General features: G+C 41.4%; 1 protein-coding gene across 1 annotated transcript in view; it reads right to left on the bottom strand.

Moving 5' to 3' along the window:
- Nucleotides 1-3,106: 3,106 nt before the first annotated feature.
- Nucleotides 3,107-25,691, bottom strand: part of LOC124267082 (phosphatidylinositol 4-kinase alpha-like) — an 87,733-nt gene continuing 65,148 nt past the window's right edge. The window contains 15 exon segments of the mRNA XM_046701918.1: nucleotides 3,107-6,551; nucleotides 7,647-7,806; nucleotides 7,993-8,113; nucleotides 8,862-8,987; nucleotides 10,437-10,541; nucleotides 11,278-11,440; nucleotides 13,360-13,432; nucleotides 14,858-14,928; nucleotides 15,402-15,531; nucleotides 16,872-16,992; nucleotides 17,626-17,679; nucleotides 20,345-20,470; nucleotides 21,074-21,206; nucleotides 21,819-22,000; nucleotides 24,022-24,101. Coding sequence (XP_046557874.1) covers nucleotides 6,326-6,551; nucleotides 7,647-7,806; nucleotides 7,993-8,113; nucleotides 8,862-8,987; nucleotides 10,437-10,541; nucleotides 11,278-11,440; nucleotides 13,360-13,432; nucleotides 14,858-14,928; nucleotides 15,402-15,531; nucleotides 16,872-16,992; nucleotides 17,626-17,679; nucleotides 20,345-20,470; nucleotides 21,074-21,206; nucleotides 21,819-22,000; nucleotides 24,022-24,101 — 1,871 coding nt within the window. The 3' untranslated portion in view covers nucleotides 3,107-6,325.

Genomic DNA, 25,691 nt, shown 5'->3' with positions numbered 1-25,691 from the left:
TAAGTGGAAATAGCGGAGGAGTAGCCCCGAATGGTCGATGCCGCCAAGACTTCTTCCAAACGAGCTTGCAATACTCGGACTAAATTCGCATAGCGGGACCACCTATCCTCATATTGAACGTTTGTCGAATCCCGCCTCGAAGCCAGAATTGTGTCTGCAACTGCTGCAGGAATTCTGCGTGCTTCGAGGCTAGACCTGACAGAGGCCAAGCCACCCACTGAATCCTTGGATTGGGGTATGGCGTGCTGTTCTGAGTGAGAATGTCCGGTCACAAAGGTAATAGAACAGGAGGCTGAGCCAGAAACCTGAGAATTACCGGAAACCAGCTCTGTGACGGCCATAGCGGTGCCAGTATCACAAATAGCCGAGCTGGCTGGGTGGATAGCTGGGAGAGGACCCGGGGAATGAGTGGTAGAGGCAGGAACGCCAACAGCACCTTGCCCGTCCAATCCAGCAGGAAGGCGTCGGAAGCCAACACCCTCTGGTCCGGTATTCAGGAGCAGAACACGGGTATCCGATTCGTCCCGCCGGACGCAAACAGATCCACCTGGAACGATCCATACAACTGGGAGATAACTCCGAATGTCTGCTGGTCGAGCATCCACTCATGCAGGGCCAGGATCTGGTGAGAGAGAGCGTCTGCTCGCACATTCTCCAGCCCCGGAAGATAAACATGTCTCCCGAAGGAGCGCTAGGGACACCGTGCCGCCTTGCTTCAGGATGTATGTCATGGCCGCACGGTTGTCCAACTGAAGACGAACCACCTGGCTCCGAACATGCTCCCAGAAGCGCTCGAAAACCAACCGCACAGCTCTCAGTTCTAAGACGTTGATGTGAAGGCGGGCTTCGTCTTCGGACCAGAGCCCGGACACTGACAGACAGCCCAGAACACACACACCCCAGCCCGTGAGGGACGCATCGATTTGAACTGTAAGAGCTGGCGTCGGAATTTCCACAGGGATCCCCTTGGAGAAATTCCCGACAGTGGTCCACCACTGAAGGTGAGGAGACAACCACCCGAGGACTGTGAGACACTGCTCTAGATCCTCCGAGTGAGCCCACACACTTGCCAAAGCTTGCTGTATAGGGTGCATCCTCAACCGCGCCCGCCACACGACAGATATAGTTGCCGCCATATGACCCAGTAGACGGAGCCAAGTCCGCGCTGGTGCCTGGGTCTGGGAGAGCAACGAAGCATCAACTCCCGTACTCTGGTGACCAGGTGGGGCGACAAAGAGACAAGACCCTTGTGAGTTGTGAACCTCGCCCCGAGAAAAACCAAGTCCTGGGTGGGTACCAGGTCGGATTTCTTGAGGTTGATGATCTAGGCTCGCTGGCTGAGTTAGAGCGCTGAGCAACCAGTCGTCTAGGTAAGGGTAACAACGCTTTCCTTGCGACCTTGCGAGGGTAGCCGGCACTAACATGAGCTTGGTGAACACCCTGGGGGCAGTGGATATGCCGAAGGGGAGCACCGTGAATTGGTAATACATCCCGTCGTAAAGAGAACCGGAGGTACTGCTTGAACGATGGATGAATTGGCACATGTGGATGCGCATCCTTTAGGTCGATCGACGGAAGCCAATCGCCGGGCTGAACAGAGGAGATGGTTGAGGTTGAGAATGGGACGGAACCCGCCGAATAAAACCCCGCCTGTTCCTCGCCCGGAGGTATGCGCTCTATTGCGGACTTGTCCAGCAAAGCCTGAACTTCACCTCGCAGTATACCCGCCTTGACCTGACATGATGGCACCGGAGTGTGACGTATGCCGGTGAACTCTGGCGGGCCTCGCTTCCACAGTGGTAGATGGCCGACACTGACGGTGGATAGCACCCAAGTGATGCTGGTAGCCTTCTCCCACTCTGGCAGGAATAGAGAGAGGCGGCCCCACTGGGATGTGTGGTAAAAGGGCGCGAGTTGTCCCCTGCAGTGGAACTGACTGGGACAGACCCACAGCGACAGCCTGCTGGTGTAACGGGAACGAATAAAGACCATACATACAGTTGTTGAAGTCTTAGACATTCTTCACAAGAGAAGTAAATCAGCTTAGTAACTCGGAACACGTGTGAATGCTTGAGTGACAGCAGAAGGAATGATGATACGGGCCTAGGTGCTTACCTGGTTGGCTGTGCATGCGTAGCAGGGAGGTAACTCCACATGGTGGGGGCCATATAATAGATAAAAAAGAACTTATTTATTGTACAATATTTTTATTAAAACATTGATACAACTGTCACATGACATTTTCAGCCGCAGAAAATGCATACATGTACCCCAAGGACGATCTCTATGAAAAAGAATAATGAGGTTTTGTCCACAGACTGTAGGAGAAAATCAGTCAAGTCGGTTTCTCTTAGCACTTTTTCAAATCTGTTTTTACCCTCCTAGGCTGCGGTTATGACATTCCATACATATTTAGTCCATGTATTGACTGTTAGACAGTCTACGTGAATAAAAACACTAAAAATGAACATAATTAGATAATTTTATTCCAGTATTACAAAATCACATTTCCTGAAAAATGTGTCAAATCACTGCTTCTACTGTGTTAAATATCTAAAGTGACCAGTAACCGGCTGATGGTTCCATGTTACTGTATTTCATGTAGATACAATACTATTTACAAAAGTCTATTATGACCAAACAATCATATTGCACTCAAAGGGTAATCAAGACAGGAAACGTTAATTCTTGCTACAACTGTGACACAGAATGAGATCCCACCTTAAGTTCATGGTGGGCAAGATATTCTCAACAACTCGCTGATCCCATGCTTCACTCTATATAGAGTGTAAGGGAGAAAGTTTTAAGCTGCTTAGAACAGTAATCAAGGAGATTGAGATCGTAATGGAGATTGAGATCCTACCATGATGTGTATGGTAGGCAAGGTATTCTCAACTTATTCATCAACTCCTTGCCGGGAGAGGGAACGTTTGAGTGAGTGAGTGAGTCTAGTTTTACGCCGCTTTTAGCAATATTCCAGCAATATCCCGGCGGAGGACACCAGAAATGGGCTTCACACATTTTGCCCATGTAGTGAATCGAACCCGGGTCTTCGTCGTGACAAACGAACGCTTTAACCACTAGGCTACCCCACTGCCCCGAGAACGTTTTAAGCTGTTTTAATCAGTATTTGAGGTATATAAGGCATGTCAGCTTCATGTGGAAGGAAAGCCCAAAGTGATGCATGTGTTAGACGTTTACGTCTTTGGTCTAGCACATGAGCATGGACTACTGGACAAACCAAGAAACATATATAAGCAAATCGGACCTAGCAAATAGAGTACATTCAACAAAGTATCAGGGTTCCGATCCACAAAATGTTCCCAGTGCTATGCCATTCGTAAGCCTACGATAAACGAAAGAGTTACGACAGGTTGTAACGTTAGGAATGCTTTGTGGATCGGGACCGAGGTAAATGCTGCAATTCCAACCCATGACAATAGGTTACTGGCAAATTCCTGACCACTCATGTAAGGCATCACATATCTTATAATGCCTTCAATTTTTATTTAGCATACTTGGGACATTGTATCTTGTGTGCACATTGTATGCATTAATTTCAAATCTACTTTAATATCAATGTGCATTCGGAGATTGAAATTAAGTCCAGTGTCTAGTTAACATGAGCATCAGAGTGAGTGAGTGAGTGAGGATGGTTTGACGCCGCTTTTTACAATATTCCAGCAATATCACAGCGGGGGGCACCAGAAATGAGCACCTACACATTGAAGGGAATCGAACACAGGTCTTCGGTGTGATGAGCGGACACTTTAACCACTAGGCTACCACCAGATGAGCATCAGAGATCCTGTTAATCCAGACACGAGTTTGTGTCCAGAACTATCTCGGTTAAACCATGATATTTGTCTTGATGGCGTCGGGTACACAGCGACTGACAGGGACTGTACAGTTCACAACTACTGTACACTTCATTATGCAGTATGACATCCTAATGAACAGGCCATTTTGTTGAGTGTCGCTCAAAGAGAGTCTTTCTGAATCCGAACTGGTGACGAAACAAACAGGACAAAATATACTACACACACATGGAGTTGAAAACTAAGCTGGGTCCTGCGGTCCTTGAGGTCTTCGATACTATTCTAACTAGGAACTGACTCAAACAAAAAATGAGCAAGTGAGGTCTTCGGGGTGACAAGTGAATACTTCAATCACTAGGTTACCCCACTGCCCCTCAAATAAAATAGAATCTTAACACTGAAAATATGTCAAGGACCTGTGTCTGTCCTGCTTATTTAGAATTAGTGTTATTGTTATTTAGTGTCCATACTGCTACGTACTCTCTCTGGGAACTCAGTTCAACAAATTTTCAACAATGGATGGCAAACAAGTCTGTCCTTAAAACTAAAATGACCGTTGACTTCCTCATCAGGTTAGTTTTGATGTATTGGACAAAAGGATCCACATGGTGTTGAAATTAACAAAGTGAGTAATTAAAACCTGAAAACATATAACCAATTGGCATCGCCTGTTACAATGCTACCATACAGTAGTGCTTGTAGACATAGACTGTGTCTTGGACATACGTACATAAAAACAGAAAAATGTGAAACAAAAAATAATATAATATCACAGCTAAAACAAAAGAATGATTGTAGTTACCCTCTGACCAATGCTATTAACGAATACAGCTCACTCTTCACTAATCCATCTCTGAGCATCTCAACACCTGGTGTCGACATGAAGCTCGACCTATTTTGACCAATCAGTGGACTGCTGTGACAAGGGAGTGGTCAATCAAAATTATTGTTAAATATCATTATTTATCAGCATTAAATAACAGCATTTATACATCAATGTCTAAATGACATTGTATTTGTTTCAATATTTTACTAAAGGTACATTAACAGAATTCATGTCAGGTACAATCAAAGCTAACACACAATTAGAAGAAAATACTAAAAATTTGTCCATATATCAACTAAATTATGAGTTAGACTTTTACATAGATTTTTGTTGCTGTAATATTTGTAAAACTGCAATGTCGTTTCTAGTGACTGGAAACAAGGGTACACACTAACTATGGAAACAGTTCAACAATAACATGATTCATAGTGTAACATATAAAACACATTGATAAAACATACTGAAAAACCACTGTATCACAGCCGCATCTTGAAGAAATATGTACAAGTTTACAGAGGGGGATTTCATTGCAGACTAGACAGTGAGGTGAGATGGATATAAAAGTTGTGTCTAAGACTACTGAACTTATACAGCGATATGCATACGTGTCACTTTGCTCCTGTCCAGACTAATGCCGGTTTATTGGTGCAAGGCGACTGACACAGTATCCTGACTTGGAGTTCATGAGTCTGTTGTCCTCCCTTAATGCCAAGCACCAGGCTACAAGCAAGTGCTATTTGTAACATACTTTGGCATGAGGCTGAGCTACAAATTTCTTTGAGAGGCATTTTTGAAGTTGTAAAGATGAAGGAAAACGATGATAGTCAACTTCTTTATTGCAATGAGTGTGACGTTTCCGTGTTGGTACTAATATAACTAGCAAGTGCACTACACCTAAATGTCACACTCATTGCAATATGAAAGTAGACTATCCATAGATCTTGGTTTTCCTGAGTGACAAGTGATATTTTTTCAACAATCTTTGGTATGACCAAATAGAGATTGAAACTCCATCACTGCTCTCCAGGCAGACAAAACACTGAGGAAGTTGTAACAACAAGGGGAATGCTCTGCTGGGGTATGCTGTGACAGGTATGTTCATTTGGGAGACACCTAGTCTTTGAATGGTATTTAGAAGTGATACATATAAAGGCAACAATTTATTGATGTCAGCTTCTTTATTTGAGGAACATGACGTTCAGGTGAATCATTCTTTAAATAAAGAAGTTGACATCCATAGATTCATTCACCTGATGAAGGAGTGACATTATCCCGAAACGTTGTGTTCCTCAAATAAAGAAGTTGACATCCATAAATTCTAGCCTTTATGAGATAAACCTACCTGAGTTTTCTTACTGTGGAAATGATGCTGTTTTTTTCAATATGGGACTAAATGATTTGGTGTCATTTGCAAAATGAATAACAAGTACTGATGACATAACACTTGTTTCTACATGATTCCAAAAGTATTTCATATACAAATATACACAGGAACGATCACAGAGATGTCACATGTTATCTAGTACTGTGTGACACACTGCACATTCCGATAACAGGCAACGGAATCCATATTTCCATTGACTTCACACACCACAATAAATATCTATACATTGTATCTACAGATGCTCCAGATGGAGTCTTGAACGAAACTACTTCATCCCATTCTCCGGCGCCGAGTGAATTAATAAGGAATCTGGTTCTGATAGTACTGAAGCATGTCGTATGTGCGACCCCGCCAGTTGAGGGTGCAGTCTCGGATGATCTTCAGCATGAAGTTGGCCGCTTCTCTCTCATTGGCCTGTGGGGCGAAGCGGCTCCGGAGAAGCTTGATGGTTTGTCCCCGGAAACATGGCAGTCTTGTGTCCAGCATCAGCGACACAAGGGAGATGATCGCCTCTTGGTATGGCCTGGAGGAATCAAATCTTATGTTAAAGTTTCTGATAGAGTGAGTGAGTATGGTTTTACACCATTTTTAAACAATATTTCTGCAATATCACAGCTGGGAACACAAGAAATGGGCATCACACATTGTACCCATGTGGGGAATTGAACCCGGGTCTTCAGCGTGACGAGCAGATGCTACCCATCACCCAGGGTTCTGACAGAACAAACCTTCCTGATTTAGAACTCTCAGTTACACCCTAGCATGCTACAAGGACTAATAAAGTTTGGAACACTAAAAAAAGTGGTTGATAGTATGAGCATAAAACGTTATGCAAAGGTTGGTTGATTTTATCTCGAGATGTATTATACTCTCAAACATATATCTTGTTCTGTTGCATGTTTGGTTTAATATCACGTTGAGAAGTATTATATTAGCATCATGGCAAACCATCTTGATGCAGGAGAAAATTCGGACTGACTGACTGACTGAGTTTGGTTTTACGCTACTTTCAGCAATATTCCAGCAACATCACGGCGGGGGACACCAGAAATGGGCTTCACACATTGTACCCATGTGGGGATTCGAACCCGGGTCTTCGGGGTGACGAGCCAACGCTTTAACCATTAGGCTACCCCACCGCCCCAGAAAATTCTGAAGTAATACAGACCTTTGACATTTACCATTTTGGGCAAATTCAGGGAAAAAAAGAGTGATCTCATAACCTATCACGTAGGAGCATAATCAGGGCTAACTGGATCATGATAACAGTTTCCTGCATCCCCAAGGGACCTAACTCTGTACAGCTATTCAGACTCCATTGTTCAAGGACAACAGGCAATGTTTGTTTGGTGTTTAACACCACACAGCAATATTCCAGCTATATGAAAGCAGTCTGTAAATAATCAATTTTAGCTAAGACAAATCAGTGATCAATAGCATGAGCATCAATCTACGCAATTGGGATACAATAACATGTGTCAACCAAGTCAGCATGGATCCTGTTAGTTGCGTCTTATGACAAGGCCACAGGAACGATCACAGAGATCTCACATAAGTTGCTGAAGACCATTTCTAACCAATTCAGTTCCAATGATACAGTGGGTGTACATCAGCCTACCTGACTGCTAGGTATCCCTGCACACACAACTCCATGAACCACTGGAAGGACGGAGCTTCCATCGTGCCACCCATGATCATCAACATCTCCTCTGTCAGTTTGATGTCTGGCTCCCAGCCAAGATTTCCTCCTGGGGAACTTTCAAACATGAAGCCAAAATCTGCAACAAAATGTCATCCAAAGGTCAGGCAAACAGCCACAAATGAAAATAAAATTATTCTACAAAACAAATGTAACAAAAACATTCTTGTCATACAATCTGTTCGTTTGAGTCATCTCTAACAATCAGCTAAAGTTGCTGAGACCTAACCAGAATCACCATGGAAATGTGTGACTGGTGACTGACCGATGTGGATGATGTGTCCCTTGCTGTTGAGCATGATGTTTCCATTGTGTCGGTCCTTGATCTGCAGCAGGTAGCTGACGATGCTGTAGGCAGCCATGCTGACCACGAAGTTATGTCGAGCCTGTCGGAGACACAGTGTCATGGTTACACAGCTACTGCCACATGTGTTCAAGAAACATTCTGAGTAACTTAAAAGTGAGAGAACTCTTTGATTGGCATTTTAGAAGTTGGTGAGCAAAAATGAAGGCAAGATATTTAATGAATGACAGTTCCATCGTCAAGTAAGAATGAAGTACTACATGATGATGATGATGACGATGACGATGACGATGATGATGATGATGATGATGATTTGAAGATTTTACATGCACCTTCTGACATGATGTATATTTTACACGTGTCCGCCAGGCCATTTAGTGTTTGATTGATTTAGTGTGTGATAATTTTATATGAGTTTTGAAATTTGTCAGAAGGTAGTGGTGTGTGTGTGTGTGTACGTGTGTGCATGGGGTGGGGTGGGGGTGATGGTGATGATGCTGGAATGAGGCATCCTTGCTTTCTGTTGATTGAGGGCTAGTGTCAACAGAACCGCTTTTGTCATGCATAAAGTAGCTTGCCTTTAAACTTAGATAACCAATATTTTTCACATGCCAAGATAACTCTTTTCTGTGATATTAGCTATCAGTTAATCATAGCTATCATAAATGTCAATGGAAAAAAGACAAGGACATTGTAAAAACAAAATTGTCACTGTGGCTACACACACATATTTGTTATGTCAATAATAGTTTTGCATCGGATGTGCGGACATGCAAATGATTTATGTTTCTGATCATAATTTTATATAAGGAAGAAGATGTACAACTCACAGCTTGGAACTCTGGTGAAGATTCATCTCCATATTTGGCTATGAAATATTCATACATGCCGATGTCCGTCTGTCTCCCGATCTGGTCACGTGACTTGCTGTCTGGCACACACTCGATTACACCGCACTGGAATACAACACAGAGAATGTCATACAGGTCAATGGTCACAATTATAACCCCGCACTGGAATACAACACAGAGAATGTCATACAGGTCAATAGTCACAATTATAACCCCCACTGGAATACAACACAGAGAATGTCATACAGGTCAATAGTCACAATTATAACCCCCACTGGAATACAATAACACAGAGAATGTCATACAGGTCAATAGTCACAATTATAACCCCCACTGGAATACAATAACACAGAGAATGTCATACAGGTCAATAGTCACAATTATAACCCCCACTGGAATACAATAACACAGAGAATGTCATACAGGTCAATAGTCACCACTATAACCCCCACTGGAATACAACACAGAGAATGTCATACAGGTCAATGGTCACAATTATAACCCCCACTGGAATACAACACAGAGAATGTCATACAGGTCAATAGTCACCACTATAACCCCCACTGGAATACAATAACACAGAGAATGTCATACAGGTCAATAGTCACAATTATCACCCCCACTGGAATACAACACAGACAATGTCATACAGTTCAATGGTCACCACTATAACCCCCACTGGAATACAACACAGAGAATGTCATACAGGTCAATGGTCACAATTATCACCCCACTCTGGAATACAACACAGAGAATGTCATACAGGTCAATGGTCACCACTATAACCCCCACTGGAATACAATAACACAGAGAATGTCATACAGGTCAATAGTCACCACTATAACCCCCACTGGAATACAACACAGAGAATGTCATACAGGTCAATGGTCACAATTATAACCCCCACTGGAATACAACACAGAGAATGTCATACAGGTCAATAGTCACCACTATAACCCCCACTGGAATACAACACAGATAATGTCATACAGGTCAATAGTCACAATTATCACCCCCACTGGAATACAACACAGACAATGTCATACAGGTCAATGGTCACCACTATAACCCCCACTGGAATACAACACAGAGAATGTCATACAGGTCAATGGTCACAATTATAACCCCCACTGGAATACAACACAGAGAATGTCATACAGGTCAATGGTCACAATTATCACCCCACTCTGGAATACAATAACACAGAGAATGTCATACAGGTCAATAGTCACAATTATCACCCCCACTGGAATACAACACAGACAATGTCATACAGTTCAATGGTCACCACTATAACCCCCACTGGAATACAACACAGAGAATGTCATACAGGTCAATGGTCACAATTATCACCCCACTCTGGAATACAACACAGATAATGTCATACAGGTCAATAGTCACAATTATAACCCCGCACTGGAATACAACACAGAGAACGTCATACAGGTAAATTGTGGTTTACCTCCACCTCCACCTGGATATTAGCTGTATTCTTGTTAGATGAAATTGCACATCATTCTGTACTGACTTATACACATTCAGAAAAGATCTTACCCCTGGAGCTGTGGCAACGACTCTGTATGGAGCCAGGTAGAGCTCCAATCCCGCCAGCTCAAAGATATTCTTGAACATTCCTATAACTTGTAGTGCCAGCATGTCCTGAAACAGTCAGGCATCTTCATCCTTCTTGATTCAGATGTGGGCACAGTGATAAAGATGATATCTTATATTGCACAGAGAAACATGAACACTAATTCTACTGATGGTTTTCGCTCACAATATTTGGAGCTCGGTGATCTATCAAAAATCAGTTGTAATCGTAAACGTGACAACAAAACTCATGTGGGCAAAAACAGGACACTATCATAACATTGGGCAGACGAAACAGGAACAAATTAATACTACGATCAAGATGATCGAAAATACTTCCTGAGACAAGCACGTGAATGTTGTTTACACTGCAGTTTTACAAGTCAGGAAACTATCAGTTGTTTACGTCTTGATATAACAAACATAACAATAAGAAACATACTTTCTAAAAAAAATTCATTTTTTATGTAAATCAAATATTATCTCGAGCTCATTGATAATCGCTTATGCAAGTGAGATCGATTGATTGAGCAGTTATTAGATGAATTCCAAAGTTGAAACCAAGTTAGATGAAACCAAAGTTGAAAAACTTGAAGAGTTTGGAATTGGAACTAATGTAAAGGAAATCCATAAATAGCTGAGACAGCAAGGAAAATGGCAAATGAAAATTATGTGATGAAAGTATTGCTTAAAAATACTTGAGAAAGAAAAATTCTGAAAATTAAAGCCTGGATCTGAAATAGTTGAAAGCAGGAGCAAGTATCCACTATACTGGGGACTCATGCAGAAGCCCCACACTACCTACCTGTCGGACATCATCTCCGACCTTGAATATGCAGGCCTGCCAGTATTCCGGGACAATGGAGTCCTTCGCCAGAGCCTGATTGTCCCCTAGAGCCAGTCTCTCGAGGCCGTGGATACCACAACGCTTCACCTTGAACCTGGCTAGGTAGGGGGCCTTTGCAGCACTGCAAGGAAAAGACATGATGATTAGGTTAAAGAAGAGTGAGAGAAAGAGTGTTCCAATAGTGATGCAGTAGCAGGCTGATGTGGAATCTGGGATCTGAATAGCATTCTAAGATGCTTCGGTGAAAGATCAAAGGCGCCGACAGTACTTTATCAGATGATAATGTGCACTTTTTGCATTATGTCACAATGTAATGCCATTCTAGTCTGCCCCCTCGAAATCGAACAATTTTGCTTTACGTCACAATGTAAGCGACGTCACGATGCATGTCAGTTGCCATCGCCTCGTACAGCCTCCTACAGTAAACTACTCCGTTGCATCCCATTTCTTGGTTTGCAGTTGCTTCATGCAGCTATCGTCACTGGTGGAAACATTACGTTTATGTTTTCAGACGTTTTAAATGTCTCAATTCGACTCAAAAGTTTTCAGCGACACGGTAACATTCGCATTGTTTACATTCCCACAATGCAATCGTGGAATGTCGCTTGACTACTCAGCTTCATCTGAATGTACTGATCTAAACTACTTTGGTAGTAGAAATGCGACGTTCATATTGCCCCATATGGTTTACGCTAATCACAGATGTAATTAAAATAATTTAGAGAAGATATTTAATCCGAACGTAAACTGTCATCAAAGTGTTTATCATTTGTATTTTCTGGTAACATTCGTGTTAACGTAGGGGGGCAGACACATCAATAGAACAGCGCCAGTTAGTCCCGTGCAAGGATTCTTAATTTAGGTCACCGACACCGTCGTTTGTTTTTTGCCTTAGATTAATCGTAATTACCCTTAAAAAGTATTAAACTTGGCATCTTAGAAAAGAAATACAGTTCGCTCTACCACCATGTATAGTGTAATAAAGCACATTTTCGCCCTGAACCATTATAACGTTAAAGCATTCGGACGCAAGCGTCCTCGTGCTTTAACTAGATTAGTTCTGGGCGAAAGTGTTCTTTTGTACACTATACATGGTGGTAGAGCGAACTGTATTTCTTAAATATACTCCACAATCCCCAATGGCAATGCTTGCCTTTTTTGGCTTGGGGGACTCTTTGTCTGTTCTTAAGGTGGGGTAGACTAAATGACAATATCATGTAAATGTTACTTAATAACAGAAAACATGATTTGACCCTTCACAAACACAATGGTCAAACTTCTCTGATAATTTTCAAGACAAATTGTGTCAAACATGCAGGTGTCCTGCATCAAGTGAATTCTGTAGTAGTTATAGTGACAAGATTGTTTTTCTAGAATGACATTCCAAAGAACTTTGGTAAAGCCCATTGTGTAGATAAAACTAGAAACATTAACAAGGTTCTTCTGGGATTCAAACTCACTGTTATTCCAACAGGGTTCTAGTAAGCCTAAGGGACACAACTCTGTGCTGCAAACTTAGGTGTCTTTGATCCCTGCGACAAAAATACATCTCTAGGCTTCAGGGTGGAACTGATAAGGTGACAAGGCTCTTATCAGGTGGTAATACCTTTGGGCTGGATGAAGCCTATGTAGAATACTCTTTTCAGGGAGTTGGGTGTAATGCATCTTAGAACAGTCCTTGGTGCAGTTGTACAGAGCGATCTTAGCACTAAGGGGATCGTAACTAATATATAAACTACCATACCTTAACATAGACTTACTACAGTTTTATCTATAAGGTCATACTGTACAACGGCACCCTAGATCCATAATCAATGTGAAAGGTGATTCTGGACAGTGATCCTGTTCACACAGCAGAAAATGGGTACCCGGTGGGATAAGTAATGTGACTGTAACCTTCTAGCGCCAGTTTGGGTTATCCTGGGTAATAATATACTGTCTGCGCTATGAGCATGCTGTTGGTGTGGATTTAGCACAATATAAATGGACAAATTATTATTATTATTATTTTCCATGATCACTCATGCGTATTTGACTTACCTCTGCATGGGAGTGCCAGATTTCTTGTCAATCTCAGTAACGATGGCCTCGGGATTGGATGGTAGGTAGCACCCTGGAATAAATACCCTTCTTTACCAATCAGAATACAAACCTACGCTATGAAACTGGACACATTGTTTGAATATAATCAATACCATCTCATAATGGTTACCGCCGTGATATTGCTGGAATATTGCTAAAAGCGGCATAAAACCAAACTCACTCACTCACTCATAATGGTTACATCACAGATGTGATTCACTGACACACAACATTACATAGTGAGTGAGTGAGCAGCGTCAGGAGAATAAACCCCGAGAGGACCCCATTTACGGGTGAGATGTAAACAGGTGTGTCACACCATGTGAGGAAAATACATCAAGCGAGTGTGAGAGTGATGGAGTGTTTGAATCGAAGTTTGGTTTCGTATTCCTGATTTGGGAGGTGGGGACTGGGAATGTTTCAGAAGAATGCCATCTTGCTGAGTGAGTGAGTGAATTTAATTTTACGCCGCCGCTGTTAGCAACATTTCAGCACTATCATGGCAGGGGACACCATAAACAGACTTCACACATTGTACCCATGTGGGGAATCGAACCCGGGTCTTTGTCGTGACGAGCAAATGCTTTAACCACTAGGCTACTCCACCAGCCCAACATTACATAACAAATGTGAATATGTAATGTGATATTTCATTTGGATTATTGTTTTTCAAATGATTTTGAAAAAAATAGAAAATGTTTTTGCGCTTTGAGCTGCATTTCTTCTTTCATCTTACAACCCAAATCACAACCAGTGCTTCAGTGAGTGAGAGAGTGAGTGAGTGAGTCAGTATGGTTCTACGCCGCTTTAAGCAATATTCCAGCAATATCACGGCAGGGAACACCAGAAATGGGCAGTGCTTCAGTAAATGCATGATAAATATATGATAAATCTTCTTGGAATCCAAGTTCATGGAAATGTGACTCAACCACCATTTTTACGATGTAAACGTCAATGCCTCCATAAAGTTAGAAGGTTTATATTTTGTCACATCAGGAATAATCACTTCCTGCATTACCCTGTGAATAGTTAACATGAATTATATGTACCAAGTATTCTTTGAAACATGTTCTTTAATATTTAAGCTATATAAACGAGAGTTGCACAAAAGGTAAAAAACTTGCCTATGTCAACACTTATTTAACAGTCTTTGGTACAGATAACTGCTTTTCAGGCATGAAACATTTTGGAAAACTTGTTTTCTGGACGTATGACGCAAGAGTGAGTGAGTGAGTATGGTTATATGCCGCTTTTAGCAATATTCCAGCAATATCACGGTGGTGAAATCCAGAAATGGGGTTCACAAATTGTACCCATGTGGGGAATCGGGTCTTTGGCGTGACGAGCGAACGCTTTAACCACTAGGCTACCCCACTGCCCCTATGAAACAAGAAAAGATAACTCATACAATTAAAGATCACCTCCGTAGTATCCAGCAGCTGGAGCCACAACCTACCTTGCTGCAGCTGAATTTTACTCAGACACTTCAAACATGCTTCATTTCTCTCTGGACCTTTGGGGTAGGGCCTGAAATGTATCAACACAATGATAAAATATATGTCCATCATAATAGCAAGGCCACTTACATAGAGCATACTACATAATTTTATTACCCCAAATAACCCAAGCTGCCTGTGAAGCGCTAGAAGGTCATATGACTCATCCCACCGGGTACCCATTATCTGCTTTTGAACAAACTCATTTGCCTAAGGCGAGACCACATGTGTCACGTGTGCTTTGCTCTGCAGCAGGGCAGAAGTCCTATAAACTGTCCGGAGTCAAGATGGCAAACATGGTCACCCATCCAAGGACTGCCCGTGACCAACGTAGCTTAACTTCAACTGATTTGTGACCTGGGCTCTGTGCACAGTACCACACACTACCACTCATATATGGCAAAGCATGCATTTAAATATGGAAAGTAAAGTTTTACGCTGTCTTAAAACCATGAGATATATCTGTATTGAGTGCTGTTTACAAAACCACTTCGTCCAACCTACCTAATGTCTCCAGAAATTGCTGTGATTTTCCCAAAGAAGTCAAACTCCCTCTCATAGAACTGCAGAGCAGGACCTGCTAATGATTTTGTGATCTCACTCATCAGGGCCTCCAGCTTGTCTCCGATCTCCTCTGTGGAGGAAAAGACACAATATCAGACTGTACATTCAGAACAACCTTACAGGTACATATGTATTGTTAGAAGGCAACATCAAAATTCCAAATGATAACTGAGAGGCATATAGAGTGAGTGAGTGAGTTGAGCATCGAGCATCGATTTGCGCAAGGGGGAACCGATGACATGTGTCAATGAGGTCAGCGAGCCTGACCACCTGAGCCCATTAGTTACTGCCTCTTACGACAAGCATGGGTTACTGAAGATCAATTCTAACCCGGATCTTCACGGGTGTGAGGCATTTAGAAGTTGGAGCAGTAAGGAAGGATAACAATATATGGATGAACAACTTCTTTATTACAGTGAGAGCGATATTTCAGTGTAGGTTCTAACACCGTCATAACTTGCTTGACAAGCTATATGGCGGTGGTCCGTAATACATCGAGTCTGGACCAGACAATCCAGTGATCAACAGCATGAGCATCTATCTACACAATTGGGATATGATGACATGTGTAAACCAGTGAGTCTGATCATCCGATTCCGTTAAACACTTCTTACGACAAGCATGAGTTGCTGAAGATCAGTTCTAACCTGGATCTTCAAGGGTATCATCAGGTGATAAACAAAACCATATACTTGCTTATAAGAATATACACTTTCAGGATTTCAAAATGAATTCTGACATGTTTCTAATGTATTAAGCTTGCTCTGTGTGGTCAGGTGAACAGATCATTCTAACGTGATGTGTAATGTAATGATCTCAGATCTTTACTAAGCAGTAGCTAGAACAACGATCAAATTCTAATGAGATTGCCCCAAACACTAATACTGTAGTAGCAGACAAGGACAAGTGCTAAAGCTGTAAACTTGGGGTAAATGATTGTCTCTCTCACTACAATGGCAGAAACATTTGATTGGACGAGACTTCAATAGCCTGTACGAAGTACTGCCATACAATTTTGGCCATCTACTAAACATTCCAGAATGTTCCTTAGTTCAGTTTTCAAATTTTTAATTGAGAACTTTGTTGATGAAATTTTTCAAAGTGTTGTCAAATTTGAAACAGGAACTGTATAACAGCTTCCTGAATGGATTATTTCAACTTCCTCTTATCCATTTCCTTGGTCGTTTAAAGTTCATGAAACATCATTGGGCATGACTTGTGGTGGGATTTCTTCAGGTTGTTGTGTAGGGGAAGTGAGAAGTAAGATCGGATTCTGGGAATGGGAATGGTAACTGGGGCACACTATCTTAAAGAAAAGTGTCTGTCGAAGACCTTATGGCATATTTTCCAGCACTGTCTGGTGGTGACAAGCGCCACTACATTTCCATGACAACTGAGGTTTATCTGTACCGTCTTTGATGGTGGAGTCCTCATCCATGAACATGTTAGTCTTCATGTTCCACAGCAGCTGGTGGGCCAGCAGCTGGGACGTCTTGGCCGCCCACATGATGAACTCGTACATGTAGCCCATCTGGAACACAAGAGGGACACATTTATGTTTGTTTCTTTAGCTATATGTGATGGCGGTCTGAAAGACCGACAATCCAGTGATTGACATCACAAGAACTGATCTAGGCCAGTAGGAAATGATACACAAACCTGCTGCCCATCTGAAACAAAACAGGTTCACACACTCAGCTGTATGATGGCGATCGGCAAATAAGACACATGAATTGATGTACACCATTAGGATATGATACACAGACATGCAGCTCAACTTACACACACAATTAACCCATACGTGTTTTGTTTGTTTGGTGTTTAACCCTGCACTCAGCAATATTTCAGCTATATGGTCTGTAAATAATCAATCTGAACCAGAAAATCAAGTGATCAACAGCATGAGCATCAATCTACGCAAATGTGATATATTGACATGTGTCAAACAAGTCAGTACGTCTGACCAACTGATCACGTTCGTCCCTTCTTACGACAAGCTGAGGTTGCTGAACACCAATTCTTACCCAGATCTTAGCCATTGCTATGTATGAAATGCAAAAATACAAAAACCATGAATGGGTTTCTTGTTTCCTAACATGCCTGCAAGAGGCTATTTGTTCAAAACCCTGGCTATAGCTGTGATGTTATTGACATGAAGTCTTACCGGGTCATATCGGAGTGCCTGGACTATCTGTGGTATATAGAACAGCAAGGCTTCCTGAAAACAAACACACACAATATTCACTTCTGAAACAACAAATTTCAAATTAAAAACATCATATAACACCTGAAGATAAACACTTGCATTATATTTAAATAATAAACTTTAATACAAATTGATTTATATATTTCACATAATAGTGTGAAAAGATCAAGTGAAAAAAGTGGATTTGTCAGTCAAACAGACTGAAGTCACTAATTTTGTTTCGTTTGAGATTTAGAAACTTGCTTTGAATAAGTGATCAGGTTTACTTTCACTTAGAATAGTGTTTCAGCTACATCATGTCAAGTTAATGTAGGAGAAAGCCCATAGTGAAGCCCTCTTTAGATGTTTTCCACTTTGGAGAAAACTGCAAACACAGGTATGTTGCTGACAAATACCTAAACATAATCATGGCAAATCTAGAATCAGAACATAGGTTCCTGGCATGCCTAAGGGAGACAACTCTAAAAATGGAGTATAAATGATAAAACACAGCACCTTAGTCGATTATGGTAACAAAGCTACCATTGGAGATTCATGCCTTGAAGACGTACAACAATACAACACTCCACTGTACAACATGGAGAGTGTTGGAACAAGTCTTTATGTAATTACAAGTTGCACTTAGCAATATTCCAGCTGTATGACAACGATCCGTAAATAATCATGTCGGGACCTGACAATCCAGTGATTGATATCATAAGCATCAACAATTTGGACAGACCGCCTTCGTGGTGTAGTGGTTAGAGCGTCCGCCCGGAGAGCGGAAGGTCACGGGTTCGATCCCCGACCGCCTCATACCAAAAGACGTTAAAATATCGTACTTGTTGGTCCCTGCCCGGTGCTCGGCATTAATGGGTACAACAAGGACTGGTCGGCTCGGAGTTAGTATAATGTGTCTGAGTGGGGTATTCATGCTTCACTGCGGCATGGTATCTCAGTGGGCTAGCACTATAAAACCAGCTTCAGTCCGGGCTAGTACAAGCAGCCGCACATACACATACACATGCATGCACGTCGTCATATGAGCGAAATATTCTCAAGTACGACGTTAAACCCAATTTCACCTCACCTCACCCCAACAATTTGGACACCATGACATGCTTTAACCAAGTCAACAAGCCTGATCACCCGATTAAATTTTCCACCTTACCCCATTCAACACCGCAGGCCGCTAAAGCGGCCACAACGTTATGAGTCCCCAGACACCGGAAGCCGATTAATCGGCCAGGCAGTAGTCACGTCAAAATGAGACATAATTTTAGGAACCTACCTGACCTATGATTCATATATTAAATCTATCACATTTCACAATGTCTGAAAACACTTATTAAATTTCAATTTATCATATATTATCAGCAGAATTAAAATTATAAACTATTTTTCGCAATGTTATTGAAAACAACGATTCTCGGACACATGCTTCGGCAGCGGGTCCACAATAACATTGTCAAAGAGCAAAGTAACGATGTTTCGAGGAATTCATTAAATAAATTGAATAAACTAATGAATAAAATCAACAACAACATTCATAAAGTTGTCAAACGTACATATAAAATTACTATTTCCATCTTTTTGTGCAATCATGTAATGTAAGTCCAGTCACTGACAAGTGACATCTCGGCTCTCGCCGCCTCAATCTTCACGCTCGGACACGATGTTTAATGCGAAAATATATACATGAAGCATTTTTGTCACAGGTCATAACCTAGCACGATACGTCCAATAAGTTCCATAATTTACGTATAGGTAGCGATTTCTTGCTTAATATGTTCTATATAGCATTATTTTACCCAAAACTTTCGTCTAAATCTAAAAGTTTTCGTTTATGAGGACGGTATCCATTGCCGTAATATGATTGGCTGCCTTAGGTCACGTGTCTGATTTTGACCAAACACGATCCTTATAGCAGACTGTAGCGAAAACGCGTCATTAGAAACCAATTTTTTTCCAATAAAAATCGCTTCTTACAACTGTGAAAATACTTTCGGCAAGGGTTCAGTGATGTTGTTGATGTTCAGAGCTTTCGAACGATACCCGACATCAAACGACTGCCTCCCGTGTTATTCATACAAAGCTAGAAAATGGAGGTATTTTCCGTTGTTATGTCATGTTAACGAGCGGAAAGCCACAGATATCGGGAAATAGGTGACCATACATATTATTTAAGAAATCTTTTTATAATAATTTTCTGATGACGTAAAAATGAAAATATAAAAGAAAAAGGCACAGGCATGTTATGACATGTCACAAATGGAAAAAAATCACCATAGTTTTTGCTTCTTTCGTGGTTTATCTGGACGTTATAAATGTAAGCTTGCATTTTCATTCAAAAATAATTTTATTTAAGTTGTAGTTGTATTATTTGAATAATATTATAAAAATAAACTTCATATTTATCAACAGTAGGATTAGATCTTTTAAATGGTGTATGGGATGTAGTAGCAATAACGTTTTACAAGCTTATAATTTCCTTCATAAACATAGGCTTCATCTATGACCTCAGAGTCTCTGGGAACTCGGTGTCATGGCAGTAAATGCCTCTGGTTGACTGGTGTTGAAAGAGTTAAACAACAAATCATGGGTTGCTGAAGTGCTGAAGGCTACTTTTAACCTGGATCTTCACAATAAGTGCAATAGGTATGGGAGCAAATATGCTTCATCCAATGAGACCACTCACAGATGGATGAGATCGCAGAACTCTAACAGCGAACTGGGCCGTGAGTGGATGTGGAGGGTACAACCGAGAGAAGTAGGAGAGTGCCAGGCCAGGGGAGACAATTCCCCAGGTCATCATGTGAGTCAGCTGAAACAAATGGACATACATTAATACACATCACCAGAAACAACACAACACAATAACCCTGTAAAGAAACAGTTATCCTTTCACAAACATGAGATTATTCTGTGAACTGAGCCACAAATTCAGCAGAGTAAAGGGTGACACAGAGTCAGGGCTCGATTTAGTGCTTCGTTACTTGCACTGGTGCAACCCAATTTTGCAAAGTGCAACCTAGTTATTAGTCTAACTTGCACCAGGTGCAAGTCATTTTTTGAGAAATAAATCAACAATAAATCTAACAATATAAGCATAAATATGTCATCTCCATTTTGTTCTAAACTTTGAATAGCTATGGCAATGAAACATTGCTATTCATAGACACGTCGCGGCTATGATAGCTCAAGATTGTAAACAGGGATCAGCTGTGTCTCTGTGTTGCTATGGTTTCAATGGTACTACATGCCATAATATGTTTATGTGCACCGAAACCTCTGATGTTTTAACACACTACGTTGCAACTGGAATTAAATGGCTGGTGCAACTAGGTTTTTATCTTTGGTTGCACCTGGTGCAAGTAAGTTAACATCTTTTAAATCAAGCCCTGAGAGTGGAGATGTGGATATCTACCTCTGGAGCATCAGCTTCAACACTCTGGGCAGTGACGAGGAAGCTGAGAGCATCTGGGATGTGACACACGGCCTCCGGGTTGGTCCGTACCAGGCGAGTCACCTCCTTCACCAGCGCCTCAGACTGACGGAACCTGCACATATGCGTCGTACATTAGAACATTGGGTCATCCAAGATTCCAAAGTAAGTGGCCTTGGCAGGCAATAATTTGGAACTTCTTTAAGTGACAAATGAAGCTGGTATGAAAAAGAGGAATTGTTTTATGGATAGACAACTTCTATATTGCAATAGATATGACATTTCAGTGTATCAAGCAAATGGTAAGAATAAAAATGTTGTCAATCCATTAAGATTGTTCCTCTTCAACAGTTTGGAAAAAAAACAAGATTGTACTCAAATTGGTCAGTGAAATACCTGTCACCTCTATAAAGTCCTAACATTAGTTATTCTTGGAAAATTTAAAACTTCAGGTTTTGGGAATTTTCAGTGAAAATGCAGGCTTTGCACAAGACAGGTCACCCTCAGAACAGATCTAGAAAGATAACTTTAGTATTTGGATTATCCAAACATTTTCAAATTAATTCAAGAGCAATTATTCACATCAAAACAACTGCTAGGTGAAAGGGTTTTTTATTCTACTTACTCTACAGTCAGTAAAAAACTACTTATCAGAAATGAATTAAACTGCTGGAACTTTCAATTGCATTAATCAAATGCTGTGATGGGATTTAAACCACAGTCTTACCTAGAAGGCAGAAAGACGGCCAGGGCAGGTGAAATGTCCCAGGCTATCCTGGCTGTCTCCCGCCACTGTTTCTCTGTGAATGGTGAGACCCTCCAGGCAGTGATCTTCTCCTCGTCAGGGATCTTCATCTCGGGCAGCTCCAGGGGGTTGTGATGGGTGATCAGGGCATCCACAGTGCTGGACTGTCAGAGAGAGGGTCATGCCATTACTTCTTAATGAAATGGGTCAGATGAAATATAATTTAATGTCAATCAAGCAGTTGTCACTAAGGTGACATAAAAAGCCACCACAAATTATCAAATCAAACTTAAAAAGTAATGAAAGTGAAGGTCGTAGTTTAAAATGAAGTTAAATGTCAACAAAAACATGGCCAGTCAACCTCTCTTGATATCCTGCTCTGTAGCTGTTTAAACACACAAATATTTTCAAGACTCACTTTCACCTTGACATGAATGTTGTGGTGTATGAAATATGCAAAAATAGTAATAAAGAAATTGTTTATAAAAAAACATTCAGGGGAAGTCTTGAAAGTCTATGAAGAAACTCCAGTGAACCGATCCTTGAGATTTCTTGCTGAAAATCTTAATCTGCATGTTAACATACTGAAATCTTGGCACAGTGTCGCTGTGACATTCAATAATTATGTGATGGTCACCAAAATATTCTGGGCCCTTCGCCTTCACTAGATGAAGCTTGGTGTCAAATATGAAGAAGAACCAGTCAATGATTCTTCAGGTATCTCCCTGACAAGCTTAACATGCAGGTTTACATGAAGAAATCTTCAAAGTGTCGCTGTGACCTTGAAAATTATGTGAAGGTCGCCAAAATATACTGGGCCCTGCACCTTGCCTATATGAAGCTTAGTGTCAAAACATGAAGAAAATCCAGTGAACAGTTCTTGAGATGTCTCGCTGACAAGGGTAAAACATTAAAGTCCTCTTGTGACCTTGAAAAGAAGGTCAAGGTCACCAAACCAAACCAAATATGAACAGAATCTAGTCAATGGTTTTTAAGATATTCCAATTCGTTCGGACAGACGGAGCCTAATACTATATCCCCCGCTTTACGCTAAATGCACGGCAGGGGATACTAAAAGATTTATTGCTTTGTTACTAGGTTTACATCAACTGTAAGTATTCTTTGGATGCAGCTTCAGAACATACCAAAGATTTACATGATGGTCTATTTTTTCTGAGTCATTTTGTTGACACATTTCTCTTACAGAAAACAGCAGAACAGAAGAACAGAAGACCAGTAACTAATAGCAATAAGGCTCCAGTTTCATCAACTTTGGATCAAAGTTTTCACTGTCACATGATTTCTGAAAATGTGTGGTTTAAGAAACAAGAATAAATGTTTCCTTATATTTTGCTTTTTACACCACTCCAGCTAAATGACACTGGCTTGATTCAGTACCACACAAATCAGTGATTGATACTACAATGATCCACAATGCCACAGTATGCTGAAACATGATCAATCAAAGGAACCAGTCTATTAGGTGTAGCCCAAGTCACCCAATCTATTACATTTAGCCCAAGTCATCCAAACTATTAAGTGTAGCCTATGCAACCCAATCCATTAAGTGTAACATGTGCCACCCAATCCATTAAGTGTAACATGTGCCACCCAATCCATTAAGTGTAACATGTGCCACCCAATCCATTAAGTGTAACATGTGCCACCCAATCCATTAAGTGTAACATGTGCCACCCAATCCATTAAGTGTAACATGTGCCATCCAATCCATTAAGTGTAACATGTGCCACCCAATCCATTAAGTGTAACATGTGCCACCCAATCCATTAAGTATAACATGTGCCACCCAATCCATTAAGTGTACATGTGCCACCCAATCCATTTAGTGTAACATGCGCCACCCAATCCATTAAGTGTAACATGTGCCACCCAATCCATTAAGTGTAACATGTGCCACCCAATCCATTAAGTGCAACGTGTGCCACCCAATCCATTAAGTGTAACATGTGCAACCCAATCCATTAAGTGTAACATGTGCCACCCAATCCATTAAGTGTAACATGTGCCACGAAATCCATTAAGTGTAATGTGTGCCATTCAATCCATTAAGTGTAACGTGTGCCACCCAATCCATTAAGTGTAACGTGCCACCCAATCCATTAGGTGTCCTCGTACAGATATCTTGGGATCAAGTTAGTCCTGTCATCTGGTGTAAGCAACATACCACAAGGGACAGAATAAGGTTTCTCTTCTTCATGTAGTCCTTGACGAGGCTCGTGCCGGCGGCATGGTTCTTCCTGGCACCTACAAACACAGACCCAGATGTTACCCCTCACACTCCCTGAGCTCACAATCCAATCATCATAAGTTGTTTGTTGATAAATGCCACACTCAGCGATATTCCAGCTAAATGAAGGCAGTCTGTGGATAATCCCATCTGGACCAGACAATCCAGTGACTGATATCATGAGCATCAATCAACACTATGATGAGATGCATGAAACAAGTCAGCATGTGACCATCCATTCCTGTAAATCGCCTTTTTTTGACAAGCATGGACTTGTGAAGGCCAATTTTAACCACAATCTTCTCGGGGAACCAATAGTTGTAGAACACAGTTAATTCTTCATTATTCACTTGACATAAACTTGAATCCCCCTTGATGGAAAACATGAAAATCAACACGATACTAAACAAAATTTTACTGCAGTGAGCTTAAACATTCTAAACAATTTCAAAGCCAGAACTGATCCAGTTTTTCACATTCATAGCATATGCCTGAAATAAATGTACAACATTTCAATTAAACATCACCAAGTTCAAGCTACATTCACATGAAATACCATAAAAATGTTAACACATGATCTGAAGGTGAAATATTAAAAATTGTTATATAATTCAAGACCTATAAACATTTTTGGAACAACAGGCACATGGACAGTGAGTCAAATGTTCCAGCAGTGAAAAAGGAAATGTGACAGTGGCGAGTGACATGAGATGGACGTAATCATGTAACCAAACCTGCAGAGGTTTTCAATTCTTTGAAGAGAGTAGTCCTTGGGGTACATATTATGCATTTTCGGCTGAAAAATGTCCTGTGACAGTTGTATCAATGTTTTTGAATAAAAGATTGAACAATAAATAAACTCTTTTATTTATTATCGGGCCCCTACCTCACGGAGTTACCTCCCTTAAGCATGCTTTCCAACTGGGTAGGCTCCTAGACCCGTTATCATCATTCCTTCTGCTGAATATATCAGTGAACAGAATTGCGGGGGGCGGGAGGCCCTACCCAGGGCGACTCTCTTCAAAGAATTGAAAACCTCTGCAGGTTTGGTTAATTCTTTTCAGAGAGATCGTCCTTGGGGTACATATTATGCATAAACACAGACTCCCAAAGACCCGGAGGCCAGGGAGGAGGAATTCTGTCAAGCACACACAAATATAGCGATCATTATCATGGAAAAAAAATTGAACAGGCAGCCATAACACTCACCTGTCACTTGTCCCAGTTTAAGCTTCCTTGAGAGGCATTATGGGAGGGACTGACAGGGAGGAATTGTGCTCAAAGAGCGACCTCACTAGCATAATGAGACATTGCATGAGTCACGAATGTCAATGAATCCCCACCCACTAAGTGGCTTTTACATAAGAGCACCGTGGGGAATGCAAAATACCACTCACTAGCGATATAGTAACTCCGTAGAAGAATCGAAGGGGGTACAGGTTCTCTGAGTGAGCACACAGTAGCAGACATGTCAATAATGGAATTATTGTACAGTAGCGTCAAAACAAACCAATAAACCAAGACTCACTTTCGGTCAGGGTGGCAGGACACTGTCCACTGGAGAGAACAATGCGACCAAAGCTTCGCCGCGATTACGGGAATGCGTG

This window comes from Haliotis rubra, unplaced genomic scaffold (genome assembly GCF_003918875.1).
Source record: "Haliotis rubra isolate DU_JTF1 unplaced genomic scaffold, ASM391887v1 Scf1001, whole genome shotgun sequence".
Classification (NCBI taxonomy): domain Eukaryota; kingdom Metazoa; phylum Mollusca; class Gastropoda; order Lepetellida; family Haliotidae; genus Haliotis; species Haliotis rubra.
The sequence above is the reverse complement of the archived record's forward strand: the minus strand, read 5'-3'. Positions and strand labels throughout refer to the sequence as shown.